The sequence below is a fragment of the Pecten maximus genome, chromosome 6 (genome assembly GCF_902652985.1).
Source record: "Pecten maximus chromosome 6, xPecMax1.1, whole genome shotgun sequence".
Classification (NCBI taxonomy): Eukaryota; Metazoa; Mollusca; class Bivalvia; order Pectinida; family Pectinidae; genus Pecten; species Pecten maximus.
In genome coordinates, this window is record NC_047020.1 from 29285055 (window position 1) to 29307172 (window position 22118).

Below are 22118 nucleotides of genomic sequence, written 5' to 3' on the forward strand. Positions count from 1 at the left end.
TTGATATAGCTTGTTTCGCAAACGTTGTAAAATAAATAAAGTTTTATAAAACTCACATAAAAATGTTTCCCACTTTCCAAGAAAATAGCTTTTTAATATACGAACTTCCACAATCCAAGGGGCACAACTTGTGTAGTCAGGTAGCCTGGAGAGATGTGTTTTTTCTCGTGCAAAACTAAACTGACAGCTGTTAATAATATGTGAGTTTTATAAAACTTTATTTATTTTACAACGTATGCGAAACAAGCTATAACTTATACATGTATCTATCACGTATAAGATATAGTACATGTACAAAGGGTTTCGTCTGGTGGCTTTACCACACCTCCATACAATACATGTTCATCATTAGAGCTGTGCTTTTTCTCGTGCAAAACTAAACTGACATATGTTAATAATGAATTCTATTATATATCAGATGTACATGTATTGTATTTTCCTCTCGCTTTTCGTGTGAATTTTGAGGACTTAGTGATTTTGCGATATTTCATATTTGTTTTGTAATACATCAATATATACACATGTCTATAATGTATACAGAGTGCTCCCATACTATTGTGGGGCTTTTTTTTTAATACTGAAAGGTTAGTGAATTTTGGAGTTTGCTTGAAACCCACATTGTAGTGTATTGACGAAGCGGGACAGGCAAAATCATACTAGTATACATTACTTGTATTTTTGTTTCCATGGTAACTATGGAAGTTTGGAGACTGGAAATTGCTCTACAGCGAAAGACACTATTAGACCACTCGATTGATCTGTGTAGAAAGTTTTGGGAAGTGATATTAAATGGTGAAGGAGATGTGACCGGTAAAGCCACCAGACGAAACCCTTTGTACATGTACTATATCTCCCGCCAACTTTCGTTTGGAGGGGATAGAAAGTCGATCAGTGTTGTACTATTATATAAAGGGATTATGATGTTTATCGACATCTAAAAAAGATATGGAGCAAGTAACATCAGAAACCCTACCATAATGGAAATAGACGGTGCGGGGAGGGGGTGGGGGTTGGGGGTGTTGCAGGCGCATGGATCCGGGATTTTAGAAAGGAGGATCCCGTAATTTAGTGATAATGCGAGCGCCGTAGGCGCTCAGTCGGTCCGGGTAGCGGGATGCCCGTCCTCCCGCCTGCCAGGTTTTGCCGGATTGAAAACAGGTGCAACATTATATGCAAAGTGATACTGATTACACCGAATATGTTTCAATTGAATCTTAGGAATATAACGAATTAAAATAAATTAATTTTCTGGTTAGTTCATTTGCTCCCGGGTTTGTATATTGGAGGGTGAAATTTTTGTGGCACATTGTTTGAAATGACCAAGCTTGGTCTATAGACATGTTTTGAGTGACAAAATGTGTAAGGTTTTTTTTTTACCTCATCTCTCATTTGACTGGTGTTAGCCTGATACAATTGGTTTATAGTATGTATGGGAGATTTTATTTTTGATGGAGTTGAAATTTCATTGTCAATTAGAACAATGTCATGTTCTGAAACACCAGTGATCAGTCGGTCACTTTCCTCTTCTAACTCGGTATGTTTAATGAAAAGTCACCTGTCCACAAATACCTGTGTAGAAAGAACTTTCATACCCTGCCTACACTGCTCTCCGGCAGACGACCATCTGTCAGAAATCGTCCGTCCGTCGTCCAGAGCTACGTTGTCGCAGCTATAGTACCTTCTGGTGTATCAAGGAGATTAAAAGCAAGCATCAAATTATCTAAAACAAAATGGCCCACTTTAATTCTCAACTTTGATAACAGAGCAAGGATCACTGTCACTGAATAGGTGAAACTGTGCACGCTCAGTGTAGAACGAGTTCCTCAACTTCGCCTAAATTATGCTGTCAACATTTATAAATGGTGAAATGTCCACAAAATTTAAGTGGCACCAGATCTTGCACAATGAACTTTACAATAAAATGCGTAAAAGGCATATTAGTCTGATTTTTAAAATTTTCGGTCGCAAAAGATTGGGATTTCTTCCGGGTAACACATGTCAAAATATTCATCATTTAAAAAAAACGTAAAAAATCGTTATGCAACATTTTAACGATCTCTTATTCTACTATTGAGCATTATACGTATACAGTATACACATTTTGCAATATTTCATTCACTGTTTAATGACTTTGGGTACGTAATATCACATGTACAATTTTTCAATAGTTCTGTTTGTAGCTCTTAAAATTCAAGCTCCCATAATTACTATTTATATAGTTCTTCGTTTCTTTTCAAATATGAAATATATGTACAGTTTGTACATGTATTTTACTTACTCAACCGGAGAATCTCATATAAATCGGCCGCATTGGAAGTAAGCCTTTAGATAGACTTTATAGGTAATCCCATGCGAAGGGCAACATTTGGTTAATCTTTTCAATTTTTTAACTAAATTCGATAGTAATTAATTCATTTCACTACTTTTATTCTATGTGATACTGGTCCAAACTATTGATCTGTGATATTTGGTATTGTAATACTACATTAAAACTGCGATAATTTCTTATTGATTTCTTTTATGTTCTTATTTATGCAATATGTTATGAATACAGTCTAATATGCTAAATTTTACCTGAAAATAAGAATTACTTCCCTTCATTTCACGTAAACCACTCGGGCCTTTCCGTCATATCTTTTCCGAAATGACGGAAAAGCCCGAATGGAATATGTTGTTTAACCAATCATATGCGCGCAGATTGCAATTGGCACACCTCTTGTCATTCGGAACACCTCGGCCGATTCTCTACGGTCATCTAAGATGACCGTAGAGAATCGGCCGAGGTGTTCCGAGTGAGTGTGTTGACGTCTGTTTCGTCAGTACCAATCTAGAGAGTTCGATATATCTATAACACAACATCTATGAAGCGCTCACGGCCCAGGAATTGGATTTTATCTGATCATCACAGGATAAAGTGACAGGAACATTTTCTCATTCAATGAAAGTAAGTCTGAACACGTACATTTCATAATAAGCTATTTCATCATTAATTTGTTTGCACACATGTTACATGATCAGCTGATAGAAAGCTAAGGCTAACAGAGGAAGCGCACTATTTAAAGGTCTGTTTAGCAAATCAGAAATGTAACAAGCAGTTTCATTTAAAAAAAGGCCAATTCACAGATACCTATATACAAGAATATTCAATGTTGTAGTGGAAATTGTAGTCGCAGAATGATTTGACTGTATCATTACTTGCGCCCACATACATGTACAGTAGCCCGAGTTTCCTCTGGCACCAGACAGATGTCTTCTGGTGTCAGGGCCAGAGGAAACTCGGGCTATGTGCTTGGGCCTATAGTCCAAACAGTTACGCAGCAGAATCTGACGAACTTGACTGATCTGTATCAAGTCTGTGTTAGGAATATTTTTAATTTATTTTAATATTAATTATAAATTCAATAATTTAGATTCTAATAATAATTGAATATTGATGAAAAGTTTTTTTTCATATTAATAAATGCCTATTTTTCCAACATGGCTTTCCATACTGAAGTCTACATCTTTCTGTAACCAATGTGCAAGTCAACTCAACATGCTTTCCCAGAGTCAAGTTTGGTGGATGAGTTTGTTGCAGCCCTTTGTTAACGAATCACATGGCATAAGTCAAACTGAGACTCGTACCTGGGTCAGCTTAGAACTCTATAACTGGCACTCTTGAAACCAATTGAGCAATAAATATGTTTATACCTGGTCATGACATATAGCCCTAATTTCCTCCAGCTCTGACACCAGACTTCCACATTCTCACAACATTCTGGGCTACTTTGTCTGCATCATGCTGAACAGCTGGCTATCAGGTTTGTTCAAGTGAATGACCTTAAGCTTGCTACCAAACAATTGAGCGTCTGGCCCATCTAAGGGCAGGGCTGACCAATTGAGCGTCTGGCCCATCTAAGGGCAGGGCTGACTAAACGGCTCTTTAAAATCTTTTCATCTGTTCTTTTAGATCAAGTTATTTTGATAAAATTTGGTCAGCGTTAAAAACTGGAAGTTTGGACTTTTTTGCATATATAAATGCTATGTGAATCCGTCGCCTGTTGTCCGACAACATTTTCTTTAAATCGCTACTAGTACAGAAACTCCTAAATGGATTTGGATGAAATTTGGTCTGGAGCATATCTTATTGTGAATATTGGCCCAAGCAGAGACCTATATATGTCTCTGGCTGAAGGAGATCCAATATTGTATAAACGGAAAGTGTGGCTTTGGTTCATATTTGGTTTGAACCATTAATTTGTAGTGAAAGACAGCTCAACATGAACAAGTAGAAAGTAATTTGTAATATATATAACTTGTGTGAGAGAATTTCGCCATGCATGATTACTTAAATATTCAGGCAAGGGAAGCAGGCCATATGGGCCTCTTGTTAGAATATCAAATATTGATTAATTATTGAATAATGTTAAAAAAAGGACGGAGAGTGATAATCCAAAAACTTAATTTTATACGGTTATAACTGGCTCATGGTTATAGACAGAAATGTTTTGAACTTGAATTGAATTAGGCTATGGATGAGACATGCTCCTTCCGGTATCTTCCAATTACCTTTATTAATTAAACATCAACCAATTGCAAGCAAAGAAAAATGTATTTAACTACCGTATTTGAGTACTTAGAGTAAATGTGTCCTATATTTATCTAGTTGATAATGTAGTTCTGCTCTGCAATATATCTAAGCAATGTAGAATTGCAATAACTACTAGCATACATTGTATATCTTCTATAAAAACCGACAGAAGTAAAGTATTGCTCGAAATAACACATTTACTGTAATAACTGTGACCAATATGAGATTGGAGTTGAATTTCACTCTCTATTTATACATGTTCTAGACACTGGGAATTTTTGCAGATATTTATAAAAAAAAAAAAAACATTATTGTAAACTTTCAAAGTTAAGTTTTATATTTACTCGCTTCATACAATTTAAGAGAATTGAATTCTTGGCAATAATCTTAACTGTAACTATAGTAAATCTGAACAATATGGTGTTAATTGTGCTAAATTGATTGTGTAAAAACAACCTGTTATTACAATAATTATCATAGTTTTTCACAGGAAAATAGTTTTTCACAGGAAAAGACCATTAATGGGCATGCTTAAGGAGCCCCCCCCCCCCCCCCCCCACCACCACCACCACCACCACCACCACCACAACAACAACAACAATGTGTTGGGCTAGTTGGTAGATGTTTGGTTTCTACTAGTGCAGGGCTAATGATTAGAACACCACTGTATAACATGTATGATTAATCAGAGAACCATATAAATCTCTGTTTTTATATCATATAATGTACCAGTATTTGGACGGATACACATACAGCAATGCACCCATACTCGGCAGTAACCTGTGTTATAGGAAGGAGTGGTTGACCTATGACCTTATAATGTATTCAATGGGTACAGATATATGCAAGTTTACTCTCAAGCCTATCCTCTACTCAAACTGATGTCACCAGAACCTATGGTATTACAGTAACTGATAAAAAAAAAAGTGTTTATCCATTATTATCATGACAATTTACATAAGATATGAAATTATTTTCATATCAACTTGTGAATTACCAGAGACACTGAACAAAACTTACTATCAACACATATAAAATCTTACTTATGTAGAGGTGTCTTATAAAGTGTATACCTGGAGTACACTCCTTAATTTACCTTTAGTACATGTTTCAATTTCAGAGCAGTCTCGATAAGGAGACATGGCGGTGTGGATGTCATCTAAGTGTCCCCAGTGTCTGGTCCTGATGCTGGTATTACCAGTGGTTTGTGGAGGTGAGGCCCCATACTGTACCCCCGGGAAACAAATGTATCAGGATGGTAGATGTGTGGATTGTCCGGAGTGTGTTCCAGGACAGGCTCTCAACAAAACAAAGGTATGGTATTATTTTCAGGATACATTATAACATGGGACTGTGCCCTCATTGTGGAAAACTGTCAGTATTGGGGGTTTTTTGGTTTTTTTGGTTGTTTTTTTTGACATTTGGCCTGATCAAATCAATTTGTAGTTCTTTAATTGAAATTTAAAAAAAAAAATAGAAAAAATAATAAATCCCTCCCCCGAAAATGAAATCCTGTTGCTTTTTTTTTTTTTTTTTTTTTTAATCTCTGTATCCAAAAAATATGAAATCACTTTCAATATTGGTTATTTTAAAAAATGAGTTTATTATAGTCAAATGTTTTTTCTAATTTGATCACCTTAAACATTTAGAATTAGCCTAACTATTGTCCTTTGGTAAACAAAACTTCAAAAATATTTTGTACATGTAATGACTATGTATAGACTAGCTAGCTTCTTTCTTGATAATTCATATAAAAAAGAAAAAAGAACTCCCATTACAAGTTAAACATTTGAAATACATTAACAATCACATAATATGTAGGAAATATTAAAAAGTGGAAAGCTTTATCAGAAACATGTATTAGGTTATCTGGTTATATATACATGTATATAAACAAAGTTTGATGTTACTGCGTATATACTATGTACTTCCTATAGCTTCTCCTGTTCCATCATATTAAAATTCTAAAGGATTAACACTCTATCACTGATAACTAAATAGCATATGTCATTATATCTATAATTAGTTTTATTTTATTTTTGTTTACAAGTTTAATTTCTGTCAAGATATTTTAATTTCTGTCAAGATATTTTAAATCACTGGCCTTTATATAAATATATATTGAAATTTACAACTGTGATCCTTAATGTGGGATGTACTACATATGCAGCTAGCTTGTATGAAAGTCACATCATAAACATCATTGTACATATATATGTAATCTGTAAACCCCTTGAATATGTTGTTATTGTTGAACCATTCTATGTCTCAGTTCTGTTATTTTCCGCTGTTTTTTTTAAGGAGTGTCATCTGAATAAGCCGACTCATCATGATCACTGCCTTGTGATGTTTTTGTTTACATTGAATCTGATTGGCTAGAAATAATTTTGACCCATATCATGAGGTTAAAGTTCATGTTTAGGTACAAATAAAGCCATTCAAACTGTGCATGACTGTTGGAAAATTCCATTAATTTTTTTCAATGAACTAGTGTTGATATTTTGGAATGTATTTTTAAACGAACATTAATGTTCGGTTATTGCCATCAAGAACTGGACTGAGAAATATGACCATATTTGGTAGCCACATTCACCAATACGCCATCTACTGTCTGTTTCAATGAAATATGGCTGCCCCCATGGCCTTACGCTTCAAATAATTTATGTGTAAAAACATCTTCGTTTTATATAATAGTTTTACCGAAAATGTTGAAATGTATTCAGTAGATGTTTTCAAGATGCATACGATTTGAGAAATGCATAACGCTAGCGAAATGTGAAGACTAAATGAACCTGAACTTTGCGAACAACTTCAGGTCAATATATTTATGTAAACAACTATTGCGCAGGCGCATTCGTCTCCGGATGTTTTGAAAGTTTTGCTCTTCCGTGTTCATTCCAAAACGGCTGACATTATAGCATAGGTCTGCAAATATGTCCGCGATTTACTTAAATGTGTAATATATATATTCTAGAATGTTACATCATTTTCAACTAGGTGTGTATTTATATAATTTAGAGAAAGAAATATATCAAAAACGGCATACGAGACGATACGTTGTATCATAGATTACTGTACGTGTTTGCGAGAAAGAACTGTACATATGTATAGGCTTACAATAAAGTGGTATTTGTGGTCAGGATGACTGGTCATAGCGTTAACGTTGTCATCGACTTCCATATACCATTTCCATTTGACGAAAATGACCAATACATCAAATGCAAATGATAATATCTTGCTATGTGCACGGGATTGCTTGTTGTAGGCGATACTTGGAACGTCTTTACTGTTGTAAGGGAGGTAACTGCAAGATTACGGAAATCAAAAGTTATACCAATTTGATTGGTCGATTCTTCCATGACTTTGGCATGGGGTTTACAATCGAAGTGACAGATAACTACGGCAATATTCAGATGATATCAACAAAAACATTTTTGGATACGTGTGGTTGGCAGTTGTTGTCATGTTTAAAATGAACAATTATATAGCTTGGTTTTATTTCGGCAAAGACGAGAATATTTACTGAAACGGACCACAGGTGAAGCGGACTTGGAAATACCGACGCGAAGAAAAATGGGGCTCAATTATAATATAAATTGGCATTATTTTCAGAGAATTGACCCAAATATATGTTCCTCAATGCCTAATTGTATCATATGTAAAATATTACAGGGCCGATTTTTAAATTAATTTTTCATTTGCGAATCGCGGCCCGATTGTCGTTAGAGTTGAATTGCCGAAATGGCCGATAGTGGACCCAAAATCGATATTTTTACGAGAGAATGGACCCAATATAGTAATCTTTGGTGTGTGTATAAAGACCATATGAATTTGTTTTTCATTTCCCTGGAAGTATTTTGAAATCATTTGCAAAATACCGAATTCACGACTAAATTTTCGATTGTGACGAACTACTGAGACGGTGTTAAGTTCATGTTAAGCCAATCTGATTAAAATCAGCTGTTACATGGCTACGTTTACTATGCACTACGTCTACGTAAAAAACGGAAAACGGAAATCCGGATTATCTAAAAACAAATGCAAAAATACTTGTGATATTCACTTAATTTGATATTCAGCCGTTAATTGTTATTTGTAGTTTTATAACTTATGATATATTGTGATTGATTCTCTATATAATATTGCTGTGGAACTTGTGTTATTTTTCAAATTCATTTTAATAATTTGTTAATTTAGAATGTTCATCAAGTCATGATCAAGACTTGAAATTCTCACTACACCATACTTCAAACACGGAGTAATCAATGAATTGATAAACTGAAAATTGAAGTCAAGCAAATGAGTTAATATTTACCTTAAGTATTTTTTCAATATACAACAAATGTTCAGATGACTATTTGTGCCATGCTGTTACAAGATTTCAGTTTCAATTCTAAAATTGAATTAGTATGTAAATATATGCTAGCCTGTCAATATCCACAAAGCCAGTGTAGTCTACTGTACTCAAAGTCATGCCAGTAGATAGCGATACATATATACTTACTGCTTACATCTAGTGCTTACTTGTGTGAACTATAAATCAATAACAAAATGGTTCATATATTTCTATATATGACTTCACAAATTATTTGGTGTCTGAAGATCTGAATGAAGTGAATAAACGATGTATTAAATTATGTTTATGAAATATTCAAATCATTGATCATTCTCTTTTAAAAATATTGATTTCAGGTCCATTTTGGTAATTCAACTATGACAGCAATCAGGTCTCAAATGGCGAATGATTACAAAAAAAATAAATACTTCTCGGTCAAATAAACCCCTAATATTTTACATATGATTAATTTTGACATTGGAGAACATATAATTGTGCCCATTCTCTAAGCACTGGTAGAAAGTACAGAATAGAGCTTCATAAATATATTCTCAAAATTACTAATTACCCCGGTAAATATAACATTTTACATAAACCTCCCATGACTGATGGTGAACTTAAAGTTGCAAATCTCCTGTGTCATTCCAATTTTGATGTGTAAATATATACACATACGGTATATACATGTATATAGATATAGATATGGAATGCTTCACAAATTTGCATACAGTTATGGAATCTTATAACACCCCCAAAGATGTTCTCTCCACATAAAGGTGTGATTTGTGCAATTACATTGCTGAACTGTGTGGTACAGTATGATTGGATGATCAACATTGGAAAAGGACAATAAATAGGGAATGTGTCGTCCTATCGAATGGATGGTAATCTTTGTGATCAGCTTTGAAGTTGAAAATGAAGCTTCGAAGTTTTCTTTTTCTGTTTGCTGAATTATTCGATGAAGATAGTCTTTATCTGGTTGCTATCACATTGTTTGCAATACTGTAATTATACCAGAAGTATATCTTCTCATATCAAGATTTATTAACATCAAATGATTCCAGAACAAAAGGAGTCAAGTTTTTAGGTCATCTGACCCAAAGGGTCAGGATGACCTATAGTCATCATGCTTCGTCCGTCGTCGTGCGCCGTGCGCTGTGCGTAGACTTTTCACATTTCAAACTTCTTCTCAAGTTCCACCAGTGGGATTGAGCTGAAACTTGCCTGAAATGATGCTGGGATGGTCCTGACCAAGTGTTGTTATTTTTCGGGTCAGTCTGAAATCCAAGATGGCCGCGACAGCCGCCATTTTGAAAACACATTTTAAACTTCTTCTCAAGTTCCACCAGTGTTGTTGGGCTGAAACTTGCCTGAAATGTTCCTTAGATGATCCTGACCAAGTGTTGTTATTTTTCGGGTCAGTCTGAAATCCAAGATGGCTGCCACAGCCGCCATTTTGAAAACACATTTTAAACTTCTTCTCAAGTTCCACCAGTGCTTTTGAGCTGAAACTTGCCTGAAATGATCCTGATATGATACCGATCAAGTGTTGTTATTTTTCGGGTCAGTCCGAAATCCAAGATGGCCGCCATAGCCGCCATCTTGAAAAACACATTTTAAACTTCTTCTCAAGTTCCACCAGTGCTGTTGGGCTGAAACTTGCCTGAAATGATCCTGAGATGATCCTGACCAAGTGTTGTTATTTTTCGGGCTGATCCCAAATCCAAGATGGCCGCTATAGCGGCCATTTTGAAAACACATTTTAAACTTCTTCTCAAGTTTAACCAGTGCTGTTGGGCTGAAACTTGCCTGAAATGTTCCTGAGATGATCCTGACCAAGTGTTGTTATTTTTCGGGTCGGTCCGAAATCCAAGATGGCCGCCGTGGTCGCCATCTTGAAAAACACATTTTAAACTTCTTCTCAAGTTTCATTGGTGCCATTGAGCTGGAAATGGATGAGGATCTCAAGGAAGGCGAGTCAACATAGTGTTGTTATTTTTTCAGCCTCGTAAAAACTTTGACATGGCAGCAATGGCGGCCATTTTGTAACATGATTGCGCAATCATGGTTTTCCTAAACAACATCTATTTCAAACTTCTTCTCAAATTCCACCGGCGGGATTCAGCTCTAACTTACCAGAAATGATCCTGAGATGGTCCTTACCAAGTGTTGTTATTTATTGGGTCATTCAGAAATCCAAGATGGCCACCATGGCCAACAGTGTCACTATATTCTTGCTACAGAGAATGCATACTACTATAATATAAGGGTTTTAATTTAGAGTCAGATGACCGTTAAGGCCCCTGGGCCTCTTGTTTGTTTTGAAGTACCATACATGCTTTAGTACAGTTTCAATAGGATACATTCCTAATCCGGGCCTTGATTAGCAGCTCTGGTTTTGGTTTTCAGTAATTCTTTATGTGTGTTTCATCATATTAAGTTGAAATATGCCAAACTAACGATGGAACTAGCCTAAATTTAGTGCATATTAGAAGTCGGCATCAATAAGGTCACAGAGTCCTGGCTGTATTATAACTGATGATGCCTTCCCGAAAAAAGGGAGACATATTTTATTTTCATCCATCCAAGATAGATCAACAAACTTCCAATTTCAATTAGGACCTTACAGAAACATGCATGTGTACAATCATATCAGAACAGCTGCAAACAGTTCAGATTATTTGCAATTAATTTCTAAACCAATATCAGTAAATTTATCAACTTTAAACTTAGAAGATTACTGATTTGGGGTTAAACAATAATGTTCGTTTACAGTACTTCCAGTACTTTGATTACTACCACAGTGATACATCTAAGTCTGTGCAAGTATAATACTGATCAATATACAATAATAATAATATAATAAAAACTGGTTTTCAGTGTATTTTATTACCTATACAGTTGTAACATCAAAATTTATTATGCTATAATTAACAGGACAGAATATTTAACAAAATAATTTTAAAAGAATTGCCACAATCTTTATATAAAGCTTAGAATTGAAGAGCTATATCTAGTAATAACATAAGTAAATATCATTATTGTTACATGGTAAAAATACATTTGATAATATATATATAATTAGTGATTGATTATCGTGTTTATGACACTATTTCTGTAAAAAAATTTACAGGATAGAAATTAAATGTGAATACGTATTGGATAGGATTTGATATTGACAAATTAATTCATACTTAAGTTCTAATGTACCATGTAAGCTAATTAATTACTGACTCCTGACTATCATATACATTTGTACACATTTTAGTAAGTGCCTAGTGGACAGGATGTGATTTGAATTTTATTAGGTCATTTTGAACATTGCACACAAACAAGGGCTTGGTTATATGTGACTCATTCATAGTCAACCAACTCGTAGTAAACATGTTTACAGTATATATCTATGATAACAAACATGACACATAGTCATCTTAAACATTGACACCTTACTCTCAACAAGCTCCAGGTCAAAAACAAGATTGTTATTGAATTACTGACCCATTTCATTATACTATTGTGTCCAATGTCACATTGGATGGTTAAAAAAAATGGATATCAAATTTAAAACCCATATCTTATAACATAGTGTAGAGAAGATGATGTTTAGACAGACAACACATACATTTACCTGTGTTTATTGATCTAATTATATAACATGTTTTGCAAGTCTGATCTTGTGTCAGGGGATAGACATTAATAATATCAATATCATTAAGTTTCACTACCCTACTAATAATTGTATTATAAAGACTTTTATATAAATTTTATAAATAATATGATATAAATGAATGGTATTACCCTACGTTACTACCATTACCCTATAATTACCTGCTAAGTCTGTGCATAGGACATGGTGCTTAATTAGCACGTTTATAAGTCCAAGACCGATTAGAGACTAATATTAGAGACCTATATTAATTTAGAAAAAATACATTTAACAATTTAATAGTCATTAATTATCATGTTTATGACACTACTTCTGTAATGTTTATCTGTGACTTTTTACATTTTAAAATGTTTCGCAGGATAGAAATGTGAATACCTACGTATTGTATAAGATTTGATATTGACAAATTAATTCATACTTACCGTAAGTTCTAATGTACCATGTAAACTAATTAATTACTGACTCCTGACTATCATATACATTTGTACACATTTTAGTAAGTGGATAGGATATGTGATTTGAATTTTATTAGGTTATTTTGAACATTGCACACGTACAAGGGCTTGGTTCTATATATATATATATATATATATATGTGACGTCATTTATAGCTATAGTCAACAAAACAACTCGTAGTAAACATGTTTGCAGTCTATGATAACAAACATGACACATAGTCATCTTAAACATTGACACCTAGCTTACTCTCAACAAGTTCCGGGTCAAAAACAAGATTGTTATTGAATTACTGACCCATTTCATTATACTATTGTGTCCAATGTCACATTGGATGGCTTAAAAAATGGATTTCAAAACCCATATCTTATAACATAGTGTAGAGAAGATGATGTTTAGACAGACAACACATACATTTACCAGTGTTTATTGATCTAATTATATAACATGTTTTGCAAGTCTGATCCTGTTTCAGGGGATAGACATTATTTAATAATATCAATATCATTAAGTTTCAATACCCTACTATAATCATTGTATTTTATAAAGACTTTTACATAAATTTTATAAATAATATGATATTAATGAAAGGTATTACCCTACCATTACCCTTTAATTACCTGTATCACCCTGGTAAAATGAAGCTGCTTCAAAAAAGAAATAGATTAAAAGTGTATATATCTATATATATAGCTGTTTTTACCGTTACAACCAAACTAGGGAGAATTTCTCTTTAGCTCAAATGATAGAGAGTGACACACCAGGTCCTGGGTTCGTTCCCAAGCAGAGCCACTAGGGGGGGGGTTGGGTTCCTGGGGGTCAGGACCCCCCCCCCCCCCCCCATTTTTTTCGGACGAGAATGATTTTTTTTATAACCCCCATTTATCGAAAATCTTATCCCCGAAAGATAGATTGCAAAATTTGCTATAATCATTTCATTTTCCGAAATTTTGGCCCCAGACACCTCGCCAAAAAAAATTCAGCTCGGGCTGAGAGGTATTGAAATAAAAGTATCTATATATATACAGTATGTATGAAAATGAACTCTGTAACATGTGTACAGGGGAATTGTAACACTGAGCTCTGTGGTGGCCTTCACCACATGTACAGGGGCTTGGCACAAATTTCCAAATGATGGTGATCAATATATATACATAGTAATAATAATAAAAAACACAAACCAGAAAATCACAAGTGCTTTCACATGCTTTGAGAGCAAGCTCTTTAGGTGAATATGATACATATATATATATATATATATGGACCATCATTTTGAAAATCATGCCAATCCCCTGTGGCCTTCACTAGAGTCATTGACTCATTGTTTACATTTATTTATGACAGGAGATCGAAACTAACATGTTTGGGAGCATGGAGTGCTATCCCTGTGAGGAATGTCCTACTGGCACCTACAGCAATGACCGTAGGAAGGGCTCTTTTGATGGTTACAAATGTTACATCCATAAGGACTGTGGTAGACGGGGACGTGTAGTGGAAATCCCGGGGACCAGTCGGACAAACAACGTCTGTGGGAAATGTCTGGAGGGGTAGGTACTGCTATATATAAGTGTTATTTTCTTTTGGCGTAAGCATTCATAACTATGTTGTTTGGCATATAGATTGAGCATAGGGCATCCAATTAATTTTATGATAAAACAATTTGGATTGCTGTGTTTTGGTGATAAATATGAATATTTTGAAGATATTGAAAATTGACAAGAAATTCAAAATAACTTGATTTAAACAGTGTCCATAAACTATGTGTTTATGTCTCTGGTTCATTAACTATTTTCTGTATTATTTAAAGAGTCAAAGCAAGGTCTGCAGTAATAATTCTATGGAACTCTTATTTCTAATGTAAAGGAGTGGGTTGGTGCAGCTTGTACAAAAGTGTTAAAAAGTTCAGGCAATTAGAGCAACAGCCACATAACCTTAAGTGAAGGTCCAAAGTACATGGTTTGACACTCCCTACCCTTGTCAGTTTGTGTTTCTCGGGAAGCTAATCACAAAACAGGCCGATCTAGCTGTGCTGTCCTTTGTGTCCTCGGGCAAGACATTTTACCCTATTTGCTCTGGATGGCATGTGACATGCATCCCATATATGTTGTTTTGTGAGATAGTCACCAACTACTACAACTATTGAGATCCCGCCTCAATATGACCCTGACTGTTCATGGGGTGATAAACTCAGGCCAGCAAACAAACAGTTGATCGGAGCATGCTTGATTATCACATTGGAGACTCTCAGTCTCTGGTTCAATTCCTGTGTCGAGACACTCGACAGGAATGTGTTTTTCAAGGCTGTTCTTTGATAAGTATATAGATAATTACCATGGGGAGTGTCTTTACCCAGGATCAGAGTGCTTTAATTGTTGGTGATTTTATCACATGTAACAGTGTATTGTACTTTCACCTAATGATGTTTGTGTTTTGAAGATTTATGTGCTATTTACTATGAAGATAATTCTGACATTTTGTATGTTTGTAGGTACATTTCAGAGGATTGGCCGATACTGGATGAAAACTCATATTGCTATCCTTGCTCAGCCAAAGACAAAAAGAAGTCAGATTGCCGTAACTTCGTCCCAACAACAACCCCATCCACAACCACTGTGACCTCAAGGTTTGAAACCAAGATGACCCTGGAAAATCAAGGTTTGTCATACATAGAGATGTACCTTAAATTATCACAACACAAATAATAGATGTTATATCAGCGATTGTTGTTTTTCAAACTATATTTTGTTAATTACCATACATAGGTTATATTATGATTTATAAATGGATCTTTCCCATGCTTGAGTGTTACACTATATACATAACTGGACCATTCTCATACTTGAGTGATACAATTTACATAACTAGATCAATGTCATTCCCATGCTTGAGTGATACGATTTACAGTTTACATAACTGGATCAATGTCATTCCCATGCTTGAGTTTTATGATTTACATCTGGATCATTTCCATATTTGAGTGTTACAATTTATACAACTGGACCATTTCTATATTTTCATTACAGTTCATTTCACATCATTTATATATATCAACTATCATGAAAAGTATAAGTGACATACTGTTATAAGTATACACTAAAAAAATTATCGTCAATAAAGCATATACATGAAAAAGATTTTTTCATATGTTTCAGAGCCCTACACAGATGTCAGCAGTATAATTATACCTTTAGTGTTGGCTGCTGTGGTTGTCGTCTTGGTTGTCATAATTATGACAGCATCAATTTATAGGTGTCGAACAAATAGAAAAACACCCAAAGAAAACCTGGATTCTGAAAAAGGACTGTGTATGTATTAAACTGTAAAAACACGGTGACATGGAGAAAATCCAATGTCAGTTATAGTCAGGCCAAGGACACTAAGTCTCATCTGATGTCTTACTGTCCATATGTCCTCATGACACAATCTCTGTCCATATGTCCTCATGACACAATCTTTCTGTCCATATGTCCTTTATCTGTCACAATCTTTCTGTCCATATGTCCTCATGTCACAATCTTTCTGTCCATATGTCCTCATGTCACAATCTTTCTGTCCATATGTCCTCATGTCAAAATCTTTCTGTCCTTATGTCTGTATAAAGCCAGGATAATATCATTGTGTAGAATATTTCCAATCATATTAATGTTTTCAATTAAGTAAGTTGAGATTTTGTGCTGTGTAGCTGGTTAACAGCTAGTTTGTGTTGTAAGCTCCATTCTTTACATTTTTCAGTGACCGATGTTGTGATCGATAGTCCAAGTCAGTTCAGTAGTGCCTCTACTGGAATGAGTTCTCTAAGGACCACAACAACAGGTATGATAATGTTTTATGATTAGTATTGATATGCAGCATTAATGGAACTATGGTAACAAGGCCTTGATGACGAGTGTAAGACTACCGTTGATAAGTCACATGGCTCTGTCGAGGAATGAGAACTAAACTCAATTTCCAGAACATGTATGATTTATCAATTTTTATAAACAGTGTATATATTAAAATGTTCAACTTGGCAGTGTCCAGTAGTGAGTACATATACAAATGATAAAATTTGAAACAGTTTAGTAAAGCATTAGGACTTTCAAGTTAAATCTTCAGATGCTTTACAATTAGTTTTGCTACCCCAGTAGGCCTACATTGTAACACAATATGAGTTAGCAAGGTAATTTGTCAAGCATCTGAAGATTTGATATGAAAGCTATCTGATGCTTTTTCCTAATTGGAGTTTCCAGTTTTATTATTTTTTCGATATACCAGGTATATATTTGTTGTAAACACAGGCCAGTTTCAGGTTGAAAAGTTTTGGTTTGTATTCTGAAAAGTTTTTTTTACAATTTTGCTGATTCTGAAGTTTATATAAACTTTATGTGTAGTTACAAAGGTACTGTAAAAGAAACATTTCTTTTGATAATCTTTATTGAAATTACCAGATGCTTCAGAAGACCCTGCTGATGAATTCGTTGAGGATTCAGAAGACAAAAAGTGCCCTACTGATGAAATCAAAGAGATTTCTGACTACAGAAACGTACGCCTTACTGATGATGGTGAGTTTGTTCTTCTAACATTAGCACCAATTAATTTTATCCTGTTCAGTAACAAGCCATTTAAGGATAAGTAATGAAAATTATTTCTTGATCGAGGTACATTTTTGGTGATTCCTGCCAATTGATATATATTGTAATCCTTTAGTAACATTGATTGCCTGAAAAAAACTATGGTTTTTTTCCGAATAGATATGCAAATTCCCTTTGAAACAATTAGTGACCGTGGCAGCTAAATGTCCCCTCCTACTACTGGTATCACCACCAAAGGATTAGTCACACTTACATGTAATTTAAACATTCTATACAATGATTTGATTTTTGATTTTCCAGAAATGTGTAATGCCAAAGCTATACGCCTACAGAACGATGATTGTTATGTCCATGGTGTGGGCAATGCAGACATGTCTCCTGATGAGAAGAAAATAAAGAATTTGGCACGTTCATTGGGACTGCCCGAAACACAAATAGATGAATTAATTGAGAACAAAGACAGCCATCTCATTGCCTTCCTCAACAAGTTCATACAGAGGAAAGGAAAGGAGGCTACACTATTTGTTCTATATAATGTTTTAGTAAAACATGCAGCTGAACCAGAGCTAAAGGCTTTGGTTGAAATATTAAGGAATAATGCCTCAAACCTTTGATCTCAGTTCATACTGACAGTGGGGAATCAGTATCAGACCTTACTACTTACGGAGATTCAAGAGATTTGTGATATCTTATGTCTTGCGGCATTCACCGTCCAACTGACCAACGAATCTCATCTGTATATATATAGGGACTAACGGAAACTAGAAATCTATGGTGCTGGATACAGAATCTCAAGTCTTATCATAAGACACATCTGTATCATATTAACAGTTAACATAAATATACATATACTTGTACCAAAGTTCAGCGTTCAACTCCTACCAAAGTAGGTAACATTCCATACCTCCTACCAAAGAAGGTAACATTTTTACCTTGTACAAAAGCAGGTTAGTTTTGTTACCTCCTCCTAAAAGACATGCTTCAGATGTATTAGGAGTTTTTTTTGAAGTTTCCTAGTCTGTGATAAAAATAGCAAAGTATGTGATAAGTTTGATGCATGATATGGAAGGGATGGGTTTAGACACAAAGCTTGAAGTTTAGCAGCTCAGAAAAGACTCATAATGTATGATTAACATGACATTGAATGTAAATAGAGGTTACACAGCGAGTGGTGGTTGTTTACAGTATTTCTTTCACTGAAGTTTTTTTTCAAAAGATACAAAAAGTATGAGCTTAAGCAAATGTTTTTTTTTGGGGGGGGGTGGGGGGGGATTTTGGAAAAATAACTCATGAGAGTGAAAGAAATACCATATACAACAACCACGAGTTTGTGTGACCTGTTTCTATTGCAATAGAAAAGTTATTTTGAGGATAAATTGCCCTCTTTTGTGTCAACGTATTTTCTTTTCACAATATATTGGGTGTTAGGATTAATAACCTAAAGTGAAATGCTGCTAATTAATATAAAAAAACTGACAATTTCAGAAATATGTGGAAATTTTGCAATTATAATTACAAATCATAACAAAAAATAAGCAAGTTTATCATTTTCAAAGCAATAAATTTATCAAAATCTATAGATATCTTTTAAAATATGACAAAAAAACAAATGCAAACTTATTCCTGTACGTAACATTTCTGGGACCTCGTTAAGCAGCCTTCTAACAATAGCCAATCAAAACGCATTGAACCACATGATCAAAATTAGTCCGGTCAAAGGTCAACGTGTCAACCAATCAAAAGCATTTAGAGCTTATTCCACATGTGGTATAAACTGAATATTATTTAACAGTTGCCATAATTGTTTCATGGTTTGGAAGTTGAATAACACCCACCTATTGTTGTAGAATGGAATTGATATTATTGGGACAGTTTACATGAAATAGTACATCAATTTAAAGAGGACTATAAAATCATCTCGTGTATTGTAGTGATGAGGAACACAGCAGTGCAATATTGTTGGCATATATATCTTATAGTCTTTATGGAGACATCGCATTCAAGCATAAATACTTCTATAAATGCTGTATCAATAACTTCATATTTATTTTTGAATGGATATGTATGACAAACCTGTTGAGTGTTTGAATATGTCTACTCCATGGTCCAGACGCTCATAGACAGAGACCTTAGGACAATTAGTACACTTATCGTCATTCCCCAAAAAATATTTCTTTAGGAATCTCGACCAATTAGATTAGACTGCATTTTGGGGGTTTCAGTTTAACTACATTACCAAGTAAAAGGCATAATTTTAAAGACTTTGAAAAAACAAGATGTGTATTTGTCCATTAAAACTGGAGGTTTAGTGTATCAGGCTTTTTCGGCCAATTTATAGCAAGTACCATGTTGAGACATTCAGTGTACTCGTGGTATCCTCCTTTCTTTATAGATAATTATATAACGTGTAACCTCAGTAATCAGATTTATTGACCATTAGTAGCATACAGTATATTGTATGTTTTGATGGCAGCCCCCAAAATATATTTCACAGAATGATGTTGATGTTGCTGGTTTAAAGTCTCGATTTAGGTTATAACCTCTACTCGCGACTCTAGGTTAGAAACATTAGTCCGGGTTGACTGTTAGATGTTGTCAGTTGGAGATCCCCTCCTCCTTTCTCAACGCGGGCTTGGGACCGGCTACGGCGGGGTTTATTTCACAGAAAAGAAGCCTGATGTTTAATATACAAATGCATATGTTGGTATTTGATTGGTTGCTATTCTTAGAGCCGAAATGAAACTTTCTGTACCAATCGTCCATGGTCTCTATCCGTGAGTGTCAAAACCCTGGGTAACTGTTGATGGCATGTGGCATACTTGAATCTTTATTGAATATGTTTGTATGTGAATGTCTGTATGTAGTTTATACGTGATTGAATGTCTGTATAAAGTTAAAAACTTTAATGAATGTCTGTATGTGAATGTCTGTATGTGAATGTCTGTATGTAGTTTATACGTGATTGAATGTCTGTTTGTGAATGTTTGTATGTGGTTCATATTTGTGAAACATTTTATATTTTCATACATGAATGCATTGATCTCAGAATAATAATATTATGTGAATAAAAACCACTTAAAACTACACCATTGTGACTTGTTGATTATTTTTCTGGGGTATTTTATGTTCACCTTCCCCAAATGAATGTAAGCTCCCAATTATGTTGTGTGCCATCCAGCATCCATCTGGTGTCATCTTTTTCTTTATCTTCTTTTCAAAAACCAAGATGCCTGGGCTGAGTTTTACTAAACATCTTAAATTACGCAAAAAAATCCAACTTACGGTTTTCTTAAGCACAATCTTAAGTTACGATTGGCCCGTTTTACTAAAGCGTTAAATTTTCTCTCTTACTCATACATAAACAAAAACATGTAAACGTGAGCATTTTCCTTTTTTGTGTAAGTCAAGATGCATTAATCAAGAAAAAGTCGTAACTTATAAGGGTAGCCCAAGCTGTCGTAAGTTACGATGTTATTTTATGTGTAACTAAGATATGGAGGTTTAGTAGGACGGAGATTTAACGTAACTTTAGGTTACTATACAAATTGTAACTTACGATGCCTAGTAAAACTCAGCCCTGGGGTAAAGTTTGTTCCAATACTTGGCCCTGATATACTCTACAGGTCATGGGTCAAATGTGCTAACACCTTTAATCAACTGTTTTCTCAACAGCCCTGAAGCCCATAGTCATGGCATTGGGCTGGTAGCATGCGGGGATGAAAGACTATCAAGTTTTTTCAAATGAATGACTTTGACCTATGATGTTATTTAGTTTATAGGGTAAAGGGACTTGGCCAATGCCAGTAACATGCCAAAGAAACATTTGGGGTTGTGTATGGTAGAGTGTGGTGTGGTGGCCGAGTGGTTAAGGTGTCCCGAAACTTTATCACTAGCCCTCCACCTCTGGGTTGCGAGTTCGAAATCCACGTGGGGCATTTTCCTGTTACTGACTGCAGGTCGGTGTTTTTCTCCGGGTACTCAGGCTTTTCTCCACCCCAAAACCTGGCACGTCCTTAAATGACCCTGTCTGTTGTTAATAGGACGTTAAATAAACCAAATAAACCAGCATGGTAGAGGTAGCGACCACATCTTGTATGTTAGGGTTGTTCAGGGGTGCAAGTGTATGATCCAAGTATCTGAGGGTCCTGGGGGGGGCCAGAACACCCCCCCCCCCCCCCCCTTTTTTCGGATGAAGAAATTTTTTTATAAGCATTAAAAACCGTCTATGCCAAACAAACAACCCCCCCGCCCCTTATCGAAAAATCTTATCCCCGAAATATTAAAATTTGCTATGACATTTTCCGAAATTTTGGCCCCCAGAATTCTGGTCAAAAATAATTTGGCATTACCACTAAATTTCTGGACCACCCCCTTTTCAAATTCCTGGATCCGCGCCTGTGAGCCAGTTTGATTGTTAATTAAGTTCACATAAAGGAAATGGTTATAGATATTTTCATGGATCAAATTTTGGGACCTCCTGGACATTGCTTTAGTCAAAACATTTGATAGCAAAACGTA

General features: G+C 35.0%; 1 protein-coding gene across 3 annotated transcripts; it reads left to right on the top strand.

Moving 5' to 3' along the window:
• The first annotated feature begins 2789 nt into the window (after positions 1-2789).
• Positions 2790-20686, top strand: LOC117329483 (tumor necrosis factor receptor superfamily member EDAR-like). 3 transcript variants are annotated; one of them, XM_033887442.1, is made up of 8 exons: positions 2790-2944; positions 5673-5884; positions 14374-14576; positions 15518-15684; positions 16182-16334; positions 16762-16842; positions 17457-17570; positions 17901-20686. In XM_033887442.1, the coding sequence occupies exons 2-8, from the start codon at positions 5711-5713 to the stop codon at positions 18212-18214; spliced, it is 1206 nt and encodes a 401-aa protein (XP_033743333.1). In that variant the 5' UTR covers positions 2790-2944; positions 5673-5710; the 3' UTR covers positions 18215-20686. The 3 variants fall into 3 exon arrangements, with proteins under 3 accessions (XP_033743333.1, XP_033743331.1, XP_033743332.1); XM_033887440.1 differs by having other exon boundaries at positions 5691-5884; XM_033887441.1 differs by lacking the exon at positions 2790-2944 and adding an exon at positions 5354-5469 and having other exon boundaries at positions 5691-5884.
• The last annotated feature ends 1432 nt before the right edge of the window (positions 20687-22118 follow it).

Coding starts and splice junctions, on each gene's coding strand:
- LOC117329483 (XM_033887442.1), top strand. CDS start 5,711: ATGGCGGTGTGGATGTCATCTAAGTGTCCCCAGTGTCTGGTCCTGATG. Junction 5,885..14,373: donor AGGCTCTCAACAAAACAAAG/GTATGGTATTAT, acceptor TATTTATGACAG/GAGATCGAAACTAACATGTT. Junction 14,577..15,517: donor TGTGGGAAATGTCTGGAGGG/GTAGGTACTGCT, acceptor GTATGTTTGTAG/GTACATTTCAGAGGATTGGC.